The 15,143-nt window shown below is 38.4% G+C and overlaps 1 protein-coding gene across 1 annotated transcript; it reads left to right on the top strand.

Moving 5' to 3' along the window:
- The first annotated feature begins 84 nt into the window (after nucleotides 1–84).
- On the top strand, nucleotides 85–6,757 carry LOC119429093 (coiled-coil domain-containing protein 122-like). Its single transcript, XM_037696811.1, has 6 exons — nucleotides 85–112; nucleotides 2,480–2,595; nucleotides 2,755–3,153; nucleotides 4,539–4,655; nucleotides 5,571–5,644; nucleotides 6,661–6,757. Exons 1-6 carry the CDS (start codon nucleotides 85–87, stop codon nucleotides 6,755–6,757), a joined length of 831 nt encoding a protein of 276 aa, XP_037552739.1.
- The last annotated feature ends 8,386 nt before the right edge of the window (nucleotides 6,758–15,143 follow it).

Genomic DNA, 15,143 nt, shown 5'->3' with positions numbered 1-15,143 from the left:
GTTTCATACAGTGGCTAAGCTAGAAGTCAACGGTGCTAGCACACCTACGTATATAACTAAAAGTTAGCTAGCATTGCCAACATTATGTCAAAAACTACAGAATCCCCAAAAGGTAAGATAAAAACAAATAAGTATTTGTGTGTGTGTGTTGAAAATAAAAGTATAAAATGCTAATGCTAACCTTGTTTATTTATTTATTTTTTTGCTAATGCTAACCTTATTAGCTAGTTAGCTATGAGAAGCTACTAGCTTACTAGTCTATTAAAAATACATTTAAGAATAAAACCGTGGCACTATCGGAACTGTATTTAATATATATTTTAATTGCCAATCTCTAACATTTATTTTTTGTTATTGGTCATTTTCTTAGTTTAACATTATGAACATTTCAGAAAATTCATAATAACAATTTAAGTATTTGGGTTAGTTGTTATGATGATGGTGAAAATTTGCAGGGTGGGTTATTAATTTCACCTTGGAGTGCTTCAGCTAAAGTAATGTAATGAGTTTTTAGGGTCACATATATGGAGGGTGAAACGTGACAAAGTTATTATGTATTTATTGATTTAATTGTGTCACATTCCATCCTCCATAACAGCCACCAGATACAGTAATTATAGCAAAATAAACAAATACATTTAGAGGTAGACCAATTAATAAGTCGGACAATTTAAGTGGCAATTGCCACTATTTAAAAATTAAAAATTGTAATCAGCCTTGCCTTGATTTTGATTGATTGTCATTGAGCAGAGAAAAAGAAAACATATTGGGTGACCTCTAAATACAGTCGAGTTTAAGGCTTTCTTTCAACTTTGTATATATTTTTTTCTGTCATTTACATTTAAATTACGATATTTAGAAAAAAAACTCCTTTTTTTTTTTCTTAAGTGGCCCAACAACTTAGAAACTAAATAACCAAGTTAAGGAAATAAATAGCAGGTTTCTTTAAAGAAAAAAAAAAAGACAGTTATGAACTCTAACCTGATATGTAGACCAGGGGCGATTCTAGAATCTGCCCTTTAGGGGCGCTTAGCCCCCAGTGCTGACAATGGCTCTCGAACAACGCAGTGGCCATTGGCGTCAGAAGCATTTGCAATGTTTTGTGTGTGTGTGTGTGTGTGTGTGTGGGGGGGGTGTCTGGGGGTCCTCCCCCATAAAAGATTTTGCATAAAGTAGATGCCATTTCCTTTTAGGCCTGTCGTGATACACAAAAATTCATTAATTGCATGGTAAATGAAAATTATTGACCTCATTTTCATTTATCGGCTTTATCGTTTGTTCGTGTCTCTCATTCTACTGAAGACACTGGATGACAAAAAGCTCAACTGCGGTGCTCTTCACTGACCCCTCCCTTTCTTGTTTCTTTGCCATGTTAACCGTCCAAACTCATGTTTTTGGATCGTTAAAAGCAGCTAAGCTGAGAAGCTAAGCTACGAGCTAAGCTAACAGGCCGACCTCGGGGGAAAAAACTTCCGTCTTGTCAAAGCTCCAAAATTCACGGTTGAAACCCGTGCCTTCTTGAAAAAAGTTTTTCTCTGCAAAAAGAAGCTGAGAACTTGTTTACTGATTTTTTTTAAATTAAAAGCTTTGTGTGAAAAATGCTATGCTAAAGAGCTCAATCCACACCGAGCGTCCGCCATTTTGAGAACCAAAAAGAGACAGCCCATGTCACGTCAAGGGGCCTCCCTCCCAATTATCTTAAAGAGACACGCTGCTCGCTCTCTCACTATCCATCCTTCAGTTTAGACTGTTTTATACTGCCATCCGGTGGTCAAAAAAGGTACTATATGCAAAACAAATTTCAAATGTCTTCCTAAATTTGACAGTAATTACTGATTATTGTCAAATTTCAATCAATTTTATTGTTTATCGCAATAATTTCTGAGACAATTAATTGCCCAGCAAAATTTGTTATCGTGACAGGCCTATTTCCTGTATTCTTAGACATCTACGTTTACCTTCATAAGTAAACACTGGACTCAATAACTATTTTAGAGAGCAACAAGAAGTAGCTTGACCAACAGCTCCCCTTGTGTGAATAGAGGGGCAGGTAAGGGGCATTTACCTTTGGGACAAATTGAGGTCGCTGATTGGTCAGTTGCTGACGAGCCTACTGGACTGATTGACAGACGGCATCTTGGATCAGACTTGCAAAAAAAAAAAATCATAGATTTTACTGGCCCATAATTTATTCCATATTTATTCAATATTTTGGTGAATCTAAACTTTGTGAAGTGAGTTTCTTTACAACATCATAATGATGGTCTCTTTATTTTTCAGAGGTGCTGAGTTAAAATTTAGGGATGCTTGAGCACCCCCCCAAAAAAGGCTAAAATCACCTCTGTAGACCCTCTTGAGTGCCCAGACAGAGAAACTATGGCAAACTATCAAAGCCCTACATGATTTCTTTATAAGTTGTGTCTACCAACAGTAAAAGTCAGCTTTGTAAATTCTCTTGTTTCTTATTTTTTTTAATCAGCATTTCAGGAAACCCAGGACTTTTTATTAACCAAGGTGGTGGAAGACGTCAGTCAGCATGGCTTCGCCCAGAATGAGGACCTAAAAGAAAAACGGAAGATGCTTTCTTCCCTGCAGGTGCATCCATCTTTAAACAGACAGTTTTAGAAACACACGTTCAGTCATTATTATTATTTTTACAACACAACTACATTTTATATCATTGGACTATAAACGGATTGGTTGTGAGTAAGATCGTTGGATGGATACGGTTTGACCAGCTGTTTTCTTTTCAAGGCAACACTTTCAGATGTTGAAAAGAAAGGAGAGGCTGCAGAACAGGAGCTACGATCCAAAGAGCGGGACGTCCTGATGGTGGAGGGTGAGATGGAGCATCTGGAGAGGCAAATCAAAGACCTGCATGATCGCTGTGCAACCGTCCGCAAGGAAAACACAGAACTCCACATTGTCATAAGTGAGGAGAAGGAGAAGGCTCGCCTGGTATTAGCAACGTTCGACACTTACCGAGCCAAGATGAAGGGTCACAGAGCGGCTGTTCTGCACTCCGTGAGCCAGACGGAGGTCTACAAGGAGCTGGAGGAGAAGAAAGTGCTGGTCCAGAAGCTGAAGCAGATGAAAGAGCAGCTGAAGGAGGATTTGCAGAATCCAAATGGAAACACAGTGCAGATAGCAAAGGTAACTAGAGGAATTGCATTTCCTGCAAAAATGCTGTGTGAATGCTTATTGGTGAAGAACTTGCTGAAAAGCAGCTGAAATTAGCTAAAAACATGCTGAAATGTAGCTGAAATGGAAGAACAAGTCTAAGTTTGAAGAAGAAATAGAAATAACACATTTGCTGAATTAAGTTTAAATAAGCAGAAATGAGCACAAAATTAGGAAATTAGCTTAAAAAGCTGAAATTAGCAACAAGAAAAAGCTGAAAAGTTGCTGAAAAGGAAGAAAGGAGCTTAAATTACCAGAAGAAAGTGGAAGGAGCTGAAATAAGTTCTAAAAATGTAGAATTAGCTGAAAAGGCTAAATTTAGTACAAAAACAGCTAAATAGTAGCTGAAATAACAGAAAAAGCTGAAATGAGCAAAAATAAGCTGAAAGGAGAATAACAAGCTGAAATTAGCAGAAAGCAGCTAATTAGACTGAAAGTAGCAGAAATTACAACTAAAAAGTTGAATTTATCTGAAAACAGTTGAAATTAGCTAAAACAGCTGAAATCTAACTGAAAAGGAAAGAACAAGCTGAAATTAGCAGAATAAAGAAAATGTTTGTCCATTTAGGCTGAAAGAAGCAGAAATGAGCACAAGAAAGTGAGTTATCTGAAAAAAAAAAATCACAAAAACAGCTTAAAAGTAGCTCAAAAAGCAGAAAGAAGCTTAAATTAACAGAAGGAAGTGGAGAGAGCTAATTTTTGCTGAATTAGGCTGAAAAAAGTTGAAATGAGAGCACAACATGTGGAATTCACAGAAAAGCTAAAATAAGCATAAAACAGCTAAATACTAGCTGAAATATCAAAAATAGCTTAAACTTGCAGAAATAAGCTGAAAGGAGCATAACAAGCTTAAATTAGCAGAAAGAATTTACAAGAAGCACAAAAATGTAGTTATCTGAAAGAATCAGAAAGAAGCACAAAACAGCTGAAAAAAGCTAAAATTAGCTGAAAGTGGCTGAAAAAAGTTTCAGTTTGCAGAAGGAAGCTGAAAGAAGCTGTGAAAGGAGCAGTAAAAGGTTGTAAACCGATCTAAAGATTTGAAGGCGGGAAAAATGAGCTCAATTCATTTTCTATGAGAAAAAAATGGCAAAAAAGGCTAAATATTTCAAAAAGCTAAAGTTGCACCAATACCAAAAGTTATAGCAGGATTGTCCTGAAAGAGCTGAACGTTTTGATTTATGATTTGTCGAAATAGTACAAAAATTGTGGAACGAGAAAGATGCTGAAAAACACAATGAAGAAAAATGGATCTCAATAGAGTTAAAGCTTCATAAACATTCACAGTTATTTGAGAAAATAAACGGATGTCTATCCTCTTGCATTCTCCATTTGACTTGTGCGCACGTTTGTCTTTGCAGAGTGAGGTCAACGCTCTAAAGAAGGAGATCTCTGAGAGGAGAAAGACTTTAGCTGAGAGGAGAGAGGAGCTGAGGGAAGAGTTTGAGACTCACGTCCAGTTAAAGAAAGATATAAAGGTGCAGCTGTTAGGGGTGGGCGCATCGATTCAAATATCGACACCAACATGGTTATTGATGTTGATCAATACCAGTGAAAGGAGATTGATACTTTAGCTTCAGTTTCTCTCCTGTATGCACGGCTGCGGATGCGAGCAGACTGTGTGTGAGTGCCGCTCCCTTCGCTGCACAGAGCGACGCTGCAAAGGCAGGCAGGGCCCTCAGAGAGGCTTCTGGGAATATTTCTTTGAGCTCAAGGCTTTGGAGGTTGTTTTGCTATTTACACTTGATTCACTAATTATTTTTGATTTGTAATTATTTTTTCAAACCCAGAAAAGAAATTCCCCTAAGAGGAGAAATTTTGTTTTATTCCTTTATATCCTAAATATATTAGACTGTTTTGTAACGTTTGTTGCGGTGTGATATGTACAGTTTGCTTATTTAAGAAAAAAATCCAGAAAAGGAGTGCAGTGAAGGGATCATTTTTATTTAATTAACATAGTTTCTGAGCACAATGGTTTAATTTGTTCTTGAGTGATCGTTTTGTGCACTTTGTTTAAGGGAAAAAAATCCAGCCATCACAAGGTATGGGGAAAATTGTTTTGTTACTGTTCTATTTTTTCAGAAAACGAACTTTTTTTTACAGTAAAGTATTTTTTATTTACTTATAAACTTTGCCTAATTCTATCCTGGGTTTTAACTAATAAATGATCCAAAAGGAAAATCACAAAACACTTAAACATCATCAAAATTCACTGTAATTATTAAAAGTATCGTATCGGTATCAATATATTGGACCTGTATTTACTTGGTATCAATCAATACCAAATTTTGCAGTATCACACACCACTAATGGATATGACTTTTTTTTATTTTACAAAGCATAAATGTTTTTCTTTTAGTTTGTAATAAAACGGTGTAATTTCCTCGTTTTAGATCCAAAACAGGCGCCACGAAGCCATCGTCAAACGCCTCCACTGCCAAGTGAGCAGAGCTCAGGCTGCCCACAGGTAACTGCGAATGTTTATCACACTGTTGTGATCCATTTTTCTTCTGTACGTTTTTCTGCATCGCTCTTGCTCCACAGTTTTTGTGCTATTCCAACAAATCATAATAAAAACATTCAGCTGTTTTAGGACAATCCTGCTATGACTTTTGGTTTTGGTACAACTTTAGCTTTTTTTAAAAAATATTTAGCCTTTTCTGCCATTTTTTTTCTCATATAAAATGAACTGAGCTCATTTTCCATCTTTCAACTATTTAGATGTGTTTACAACCTTTTACTGCTCCTTTCACATTTTTTTTCTGCTTCAGCTTCTTTCAGCTTCCTTGTGCAAATTAAAAAAAAAAACTACTTTCAGCTGTTTTCAGATATTTCCACACTTTTATGCTCATTTCTGCTTCTTTCAGCCTACTTGGGCAAAGGTGTTATTTTTGCTTTCTTCTGCTAATTCAAACTTGTTCTAACCTATCAGCTAGCTTTCAGCGTTTTTTAGCTAATTTCAGCTGTTTTCAGATAAATTCAAGTTTTGAGTGGTTATTTCTGCTTCTTTCAGCCTAATTAACTTTTTTCTGCTAATTTTAGCTCCTTATGCTCCTTTCCACTTACTTCTACTAGTTTCAGCTTTTTCTGATATTTCAGCTACTTTTGAGCTGGTTTTATGCTAATTTTAGCTTTTTCAGCTAATTCCACATTTTAAAAAAATCTAATTTCAGCCCCTTCCACTTCCTTCTGGTACTTTAGACTTCTTTCTGACTTTTCAGCTATTTATTGTTTTTTTTTTTAGCTAATTTCATAATTTCTGTGCTCATTTCTGCTTATTTAAATCTAATTAAAAACATGTATTCTTTCTGCTTTCTTCTGCTAACTTGGGCTTGTTTTTCCTTTTTGGCTACATTACAACATGTTTTTAGCTAATTTAAGCTGTTTTTCAGCAATTTCTTCAGCAATAAGCATGCACTTTCTTTGGTTTGCTTTAACTTTTTCACATATTGAACTCTTTAAAACTGTGTCCTTCTTACTCAGGCAAATGTTGGACGAGGTTTTCCACCTGAAGAGGCAGCTGGAGCAGCTGGATAGGCAGCAGTGGTTGTCGCAAGACTCAGTGGTCAGTGATTATTAAACTGGAGGGTCCTTTTATTCAAGTTCTGCAGATGTTTCACTTTAGAGAAAGGTTGTTGTTACTGCAGTTGAACAGCAGGGGGCGGCACTGACCACTAAATGAATGACATCATCCATCTTTTGCACTGTCATGTTGAATTATAGTTTTATAAAAGAGAAATCATAAACTTGTTCTTTTTAATTTTATATTGCCTCATCAAACAAGAGAGCTTTCACTTTCTTTACGGTTCAGAGCCAACGTGAGCGTGACAGGGGATTTGGATTTCAGGTCACGTGCTGACAGCGCCAGGTCAGGGTTGGATGCACAACAAACACCGTGTGTCCGCCGTAGCTGTCGAGGGTTTGTTTTGGAGCTCGCCGCTTCTGCTTCGCCGCGTGGCTTGACGGTCGTGAGCCGATAGTCCCACTGTGGGGCTACCGAGGGTGCAGCGGTGTCACTTCAGCCACAACGTGAACTGACGAAAGCGCACATCGTCGCATACCGATCTCCATCACGCTATAGGTTCTAATTTAAGGTCGTAAAACACGTTTACATATGAATGCTGCACAAAAAAACGCATTTCAAGCTCATCAGATAATGAGATAAAAACGCCTTGTGCTCTTTGAAGCATGTCGCCCACCAGTTGTCACACCACCGTTTGAAACTTGAGTCATCTCATGCTGAAAAGGGACAGGGTGACATTTGTTTTGGTCAAACCCTGTAAATAATATGAAACCTTCCAGAATATTGTTGGATCTGTTGGAGTTAGGGGAGTGGTGGCGCAGAGGCTAGAGAAAGTGGTAGTAATAACGTTATATTTATGTTAGTGTTTATATATTGTTACAACCCTTGGAATAAGTCTAGGAGGTGCAAGGTGTAAGAGAAAAATTGTAAACTAAACATAAAGCTAATAACTCAAAAACAACCCAACTTGGCATTACAATAATTTAATTGTGTAAGAGTTATTGGGCGTTACAGAGAAGAGGAGAAGCCATGAACGTCAGGGTCTCCAAGGCCAAAACAACAAACAAAAAAATGCCCCTTCTGGCTAGAAAACAAAATCACCTCTTATCTAACAAAACTACAATTCCTAGGCTCCCTGGCTGTCCACAAAACAGGAGACAAGTTAGTTAAAAATAAAATGGCAGAGAACCCCTATCAAACTTCCCATCTAAACAAAAGGTTTCTTAAATAGAGCTGTTCACAGAAGTTAACAGAAATCAACTCCGAGTTGCTCAAATGTTTTGTACAGAGTTCAGAACCAACCACACTGCGCTGCTCAGAACCAAGTAGAAATGCCCAAGGAGAAAAGGGGCGTGGCGCTGGATCACTGAAGCTTTTATGGTGTCCACTGATGAGGAGGACGCGATCCCAGGTGTGCAGCATGGTGAGACAGCAGGCCTGTAAACAAGCAAAGGAGGAGAAAGGTTGTCCTCTAGTAAGAGAACCCCCTTGAAATCAGTGGACGTAACAATATACTTGAAGGCTTTAGAAACCCTTCCCACACTCTTGCAATGTTCTAAACTCATAAACCTACGTCATTTTAACAACATACATACAGTACTTTATATGTAGCTACTAAATTTTACTCCCCAGCTCTGCAGAACAGCAGCTCTGACTCAGTTCGGTTTCGGCAGACGTATCCTTAGGCCTGTCGTGATGAACAATAACTCAATTAATCGCATGATAAATTAAACTTATCGACCTCATTTTCATTTAACGGCTTTATCGTTTCTTCGTGTCTCTCTTTTTCTACTGAAGACACTGGATGACAAAAGGCTCAACTCCGGTGCTCTTCACTGACCCCTCCCTTTCTCTTTAAAATCTGTTTTAACCGTCCAACATCGCATTTTTGGATCGTTCAAAGCAGCTAAGCTGACAAGCTAAGCTACGAGCTAAGCTAACAGGCCGACCTCGGGGGAAAAAAACCTCCGTCTTGTCGAAGCTCCAAAATTCACGGTTGAAACCCGTGCCTTCGTGTAAAAAGTTTTTTTTCTCTTCAAAAGAAGCTGAAAACTTGTTACTGATTTTTTTAATAAAAGCTTTGTGTGGAAAAACGCTACGCTAAAGAGCTCGAACCACACAGAGCGTCCGCCATTTTGAGAAGCGAAAAACAGGAAGGAGAGACAGCCCATGTCACGTCAAGGAGCCTCCCTCCCATTTTTCTTAAAGAGACAAACTACTTGCACCCTCACTATCCATCCTTCAGTTCAAACAGTCTTATACTGCCATCCAGTGGTCAAAAAAGTTACTACACACAAAAATTAACCAACATTTCTTCTTAAATTTGACAATAATTAATAATTATTGTCAAATTTCAAACAATATTTCCGTTTATCGCAATAATTTCTGAGACAAATCGCCCAGCAAAATTTGTTAGCGTGACAGGCCTACGTAGCCTGCTGGTTCTGGGCGGCTCTCTGCAGCCCCTAGATCACCAAAATGCTTTTGGAGGAAACCGAATCTTCGGATGGCCATCACAGGACCACATCAAGATGGAGTGATCAATCAAATGGGAGTCCAAATCTGGATGGATGGAAGTTCTGGTGGGCTCTCGAGAGAATGCCGGAGAGAACGCTGGATCTCTGGGAAGCGCCTCCCTGCTCTGAAGACCTTGTGGGCCGGCGGGCGGCACTCAGATTCACCAAAGAGTCTGGAGGTTTGGTTCCCGGTCGGTTCCATGCGGCTCTCTGCATCCGCTGGGCACCAAAGTCATTTTTTGAATGAGGATCAGATCAAAACTCTCCCACCATTTCAGCAGAAGGAAACGGGGCTTTTGGACGGGGCACTGTTGGCTTCTGGGAAATGTAGTTGTTTTGAGTGGGGATACAGTGTAGGCTAATTGAGAGAAAACTATAAAATGGTGACGCCTGTCCCAAGTATTTTTTTGATAACTTTTTATTACGTGAGTAATGTTAAAGTTGACAATCGTGGGTCCTGTACAAATTTTTTTCTCGTGTTCAATCTTTGAAAAACCGTGAAAGAGCAAGTCCGCGAAAGTCGAACCGCGAAGTAGCGAGGGACTACTGTAGACTATTACTTTTTGAGAATTTCATTTCACAAAACAAACAAACAAAAGTATGCCAACATTTGAACCAAACAAAGTTACCCTTTTCTGTAATTGTCCCTTGCTTTTAAAGACGGCCAGCGCTCTGTTTCTGCAGCTCAGTCTGACCTCATCCAGCCTGACATTAACTTGTCCTGCTGACGCTGCTCTGCCTCGCGCCTCCTCTACCAAAACATCCTGTAAAGAAGGACGGTGAGGTATAAATAGAGCTGCTGTCAATTTACAGTGCGACCTCTTCGTACAGTAAAAACAGTCCTGCACACTCGCAGTGTCCTTTTGAACTACATGCCAACATTAATCCTAAACATTCAGAGGATTACAAACCCCACCAGCTCTCTACCACATGCTTCTTTGGCCCATTTCCTACTTTAGCATCAAGCATAACTAGAGAAACTGCATGTCCTGCAAAAATGCAGTGTGAATGCTTATTGCAGAACTTGCTAAAACACAGCTGAAATTAGCTATTTACATTCTGAAATGTAGCTGAAATGGAAGAAAAATACTAATTTAGCAGAAGAAAGCAGAAAGAACTCATATTTACTGAATTAGGTTTAAATAAGCAGAAATGAGCATAAAATTAGGAAATTAGTTAAAAAAAAGCTGAAAGTAGCAAAAAAAAAAAATAGCTGAAAGTATCTGAAAAGGCAGAAAGAAGCTTTAAATACCAGAAGGAAGTGGAAAGAGCTGAAATGAGCTAAAAATGTGGAATTAACATAAAGGCTAATAAAAGGCATAAAAACATCTGAATAGTAGCTGAAAGAGCAGAAAAAACTGAAACTAGCAGAAAAAAACCTGAAAGGAGTATAACGAGCTGAAATTAGCATAAAGAAGATAATAAAGCCGAAAGTAGCAGAAATTACCATGAAAAACTTTTAATTTATTTGAAAACAGTTGAAATTAGCTAAAAAAAAAATGCTAAAAAGGTAGACAAGCTTAAATTACCAGAATAAAGCAGAAAGAACAAGTTTGCACAATAAGGTTTAAAGAAGCGGAAATGAGCATAAAAAAGTGAAAAATATATGAAAAAAGACTGAAATAAGCAAAAACAGCTGAAAAGTAGCTAAAAATCAGAAAGAAGCTTAAGTTACGAGAAGGAAGTGGAGAAAGCACATTTGTGCTGAATTAGGCTGAAAAAACTCGAAACTAGTGCAAAAAATGTGGAATTAGCTGAAAAAAATAACTAAAATTAGCATAAAAACAGCTAAATAGTAGCTGAAATAGCAGATAAAACCAAAACGCCGAAATACACTGAAATTAGCTCAAATAAGTTAGAATAAGCACAAAAATGTTGTAGAAAGCAGAAAGAATCTGAAAGGAGCACAAAATAGATGAATAAACAGCTGAAATTAGCTGAAAGTAGCAGATTTTTATTTATTTTTTTACACAAAGAAGCTGAAGCAGAACAAAATGTGAAAGGAGCAGTAAAAGGTTGTAAACAGATCTAAAGAGTTGAAGGATTTAAAATGAGCTCAATTCATTTTTATGAGAAAAAATGGCAGAAAAGTTTAAATATTTCAAAAAGCTAAAGTTGCACCTATACCAAAAGTCATAGCAGGATTGTCCTGAAAGAGCTGAACGTTTTGATTTATGATTTGAAATAGCACAAAAATTGTGGAACGAGAAAATGGATCACAATAGAGTGAATGCTTCATAAACATTCACACTATTAAAAATATTAACCAAGAAGATAAGTTTCACTTAGTTTATACAAAACATAATTCTTTACAATTCCTCCTCCAGTACCCCCATCTCCTAAAAAGACCATCTCTAAATGTCAGAAGAAATTTATGCTCCAGCAACAAAATTCTAAGAACCTAAACGTGGACCTGTAGAAACAAGATCGTCAAGCCTTCACGAAAACACAGACACTTTCGCCGTAGAGCTCATCCATGCTACGTCATTGACGTTCGCTGAAAACGTGCACTGCTCATTAAGTATCCTTCCCTAAATTAAAATAGTACAGACAGAGATGGAAGAGTCTACCTGAAGTTGAAACAGGTTCACTGCAGTTCCAGTATCTTTTTGTACCAAGTACAAATGGAAAGCAGCAGTAATCCTTCCAGGAACATCTGGGTTCACCCTAGAGCCTCCATCCATCTGATCGTGACAGAAAACCTCCAACGGAAGAAATCCTGGAGGCATCCTAATCGAAAGCTCGAACCACCTCAACTGACTGCGTTCAATGAGGAGGAGCATCGACTCTACTCCGAGATCCTCACGCCTATTGAGTCCAGCCACCCTACAGAGGAAGCCCATTTCTGGTAACTCCTTTTTTTTAGGTCGTGATCCAAATCTCCCAACTATAGGAGAAGGTTAGGACATAGCTACATAGATGCATTATTACATCAAGAACCTTTTACGCTGCAACAAACTAAGGCAATACAGCTATGGCCGTACCGCCGTTCCATTTTCCACCAGCCTCCATCACTCATGAGCAAGACTTCAAGATGTTTGGAGTACTTCAGTTGAGACCAACATGGACCATTCTGTGTTTTGAGAACCACAGAGCTGATTCTCATCACAGCCACTTTACACTCGACTGCAAACCACCGCAGGCTTGAAGACGTCAGCAGGACCACATCGTCCGCAAAATACAGATATGAGATTCGGAGGTTCCCAAACCCGACACCACCCTCTCCACTTTTGGACCTCGAGATCCCGTCCATGAACACCACAAGCAGTTAAGCAGACAGTAAGTTCAAGAATTTAATTTAGGAATAATTATATATACAGTGGTACTTGAAAGTTTGTGAAGGCTTTATAGTTTTCCATATTTCTACATCAGATTTTCACACAAGTCCTAAAAGTAGATCAAGAGAACCCAGTTAAAGAAACGAGACAAAAATATTATACTTGATCATTTATTTATTGAGGAAAATGATCCAGTAGTACATATTTGTGAGGGGTAAAAGTAATAGTAATAGTAAAAAGTAATAGTAGTAAAGTAGGATTAATTCAGGACTTTGACTTGGCCATTCCAAAACATGAACTTTATTCTTCTTGAACCATTCTTTGGTAGAACCACTTGTGCGTTTAGAGTCACTGTGTTGCTGCATGACCTTCTCTTGAGGTTCAGTTCATGGACAGATGTTCTCTATAATTCTCTAATATGATTCATAATTCATTGTTCCATCAATGATGGCAAGCCGTCCTGGCCCAGATGCAGCAAAACAGGCCCAAACCATGATACTGCCACCATGTTTCACAGATGGGACAAGTTTCTTATGCAGGAATGCAGAATTCTCCAAACAGAACACTTTTCATTTAAACCAAAAAGTTCAGTTTTAGTCTCATCTGTCCACAAAACATTCTTCCAACAGTCTTCTGGCTTGTCCATGTGATGTTTAGCAGAGAGCAGGAATGGCCTTTGTGGAGAGCAGTGGCTTCTCCTTCAACCCTGCAATGAACACCGTTGTTGTTCAGTGTTCTCCTGATGGTGGACTCATGAACATCAACATTAGTTAATTTGAGAGAGGCCTTCAGTTGCTTAGAAATTACCCTGGGCTCCTTTGTGACCTTGCAGACTATTACACGTCTTGATTTTGGAGTGATCTTTGTTGGTCCACCACTCCTGGGGAGGGTAACAATGGTCTTGACTTTCCTTCATTTGTTCACAATCTGTCTGACTGTGGATTGGTGGAGTCCAAACTCTTTACAGATGGTTCTGTAACATTTTCCAGCCTGATGAGCATCAACAACTCTTTTTCTGAGCTCCTCGGAAATCTCCTTTGTTCGTGCCATGATCCACTTCCACAAGCATGTTGTGAAGATCAGACTTTGATAGATCCTGTTCTTTAAATCAAACAGGGTGTCCACTCACACTGATCATCATCCCATTGATTGAAAACACCTGACTCTAATTTCGCCTTCAAATTAACTGTTCATCTTAGAGGTTCACGTACTTTTACCATCACAAATATGTAATACTGGATCATTTTCCTCAAAAATATTACACTTGCTCATTTATTTATTGTCTTGTTTGTTTAACTGGGTTCTCTCTATCTACTTTTAGGACTTGTGTCAAGATCTGATGTTTTAGGTCATTTTTTTTCAACAATGTTCTCCTCAAATAATTTGGATCAAGCATGATGGGCACTGCACAGCAACTCTATACACCGCTGCAACGCCATTAATGGCTTTATCTCACAGGTAAAGTCGATGTTTACTGTGAGGTGTACAGGTGTGTTACTGTGAAGAAAACAGTCTCAAAAACAAGACCTTGAGATTGTCATCTTAAAAAAAAAAAAAAAGAAGCTTTACGCCCTCTTTAAGTGTTGTCACTCATTTGTATCTGACAGATGATAATCGCCTTCTGTCGCTCCACCTTCTACGAAAACAAGCCAAGTGTCTGCCGGTTCAGACTGGTTTTTACTGCACAACATCTGAGGAGCCTTCCAAGAAGTCCTTGTTTTGGAGCCTTTAAGGTTTTTAAGTGAAATTCGAACCATGCAAAACTCTTGGAAAGCTCAAGAAAACAAGAACACTCCTCCGTTTCTTTGTATTTTGCTTCCAAGCAGTCTGTTTTTCCAATAACTGTTTTGAAGGTGATCTTAATCAATAGGTCTTCCGACTTTCTAAGGATATTTTTAAGCCTATCTTTAGACTTTGGCTGCTTTTTTTCATATACAGTATATCTTTTTTTTTTTATGTCTTTAGACTTGACCATGAAACATACTGTGTGTACATAACAAACAGGAGAAAAGTGAACAAGTGGAGGACTGAAAGTCTTGTTTTTAATGCTACGAGCTGACTGGACTTCGACTTGGTTGGAGTTCCTAAAAGGTCTCAAAACTGATTCACAAGGTGTAGAGTTAATTCAATGTATTACAGAGCTTTGGGGAACTCGAAGAGTCTGTACGTTAAAGAACTTATTTTTGTCCTGTCTGAGTTTCTGACCCGTTCTGGCTTCCTGAAGCAAAGTTGTTGGTTTTAGGAACCTCCTGATTACAGTTCGGCCAGCCCCCACCCTTCACCCTTCGTCCTGCCCCAGCCATTATCATATCAGCTGCAGCCAGAGGAAGGGAAGTCGTGGAAAACAAGCACCTCTCAAGGATTCCCTGGGAACAAATGCCAACAAAATGAAGGGATAGCGAACCATGAGCTCTTCTTACAGATAGGCACATAAAAATTATTATAATATCGAAAAAGAAAACATTGTAATTAGGGATGCACGATATTATCGACATGCCAGTATCGGCCGATATTAGCGATAAAGTTAAATATCGGACAAACATAAACATAATCCATGTTTAAGTGTTACATCATTTTCAGCCCCTTTTTTAGCATCATAATAGCAGGCCAAATTGACAAAGACCATGCAGAATAATGTAGTATTTTAAT

This window comes from Nematolebias whitei, chromosome 23 (assembly GCF_014905685.2).
Source record: "Nematolebias whitei isolate Nwh7 chromosome 23, NemWhi1, whole genome shotgun sequence".
NCBI classification, from domain to species: domain Eukaryota; kingdom Metazoa; phylum Chordata; class Actinopteri; order Cyprinodontiformes; family Rivulidae; genus Nematolebias; species Nematolebias whitei.
The sequence above is the reverse complement of the archived record's forward strand: the minus strand, read 5'-3'. Positions and strand labels throughout refer to the sequence as shown.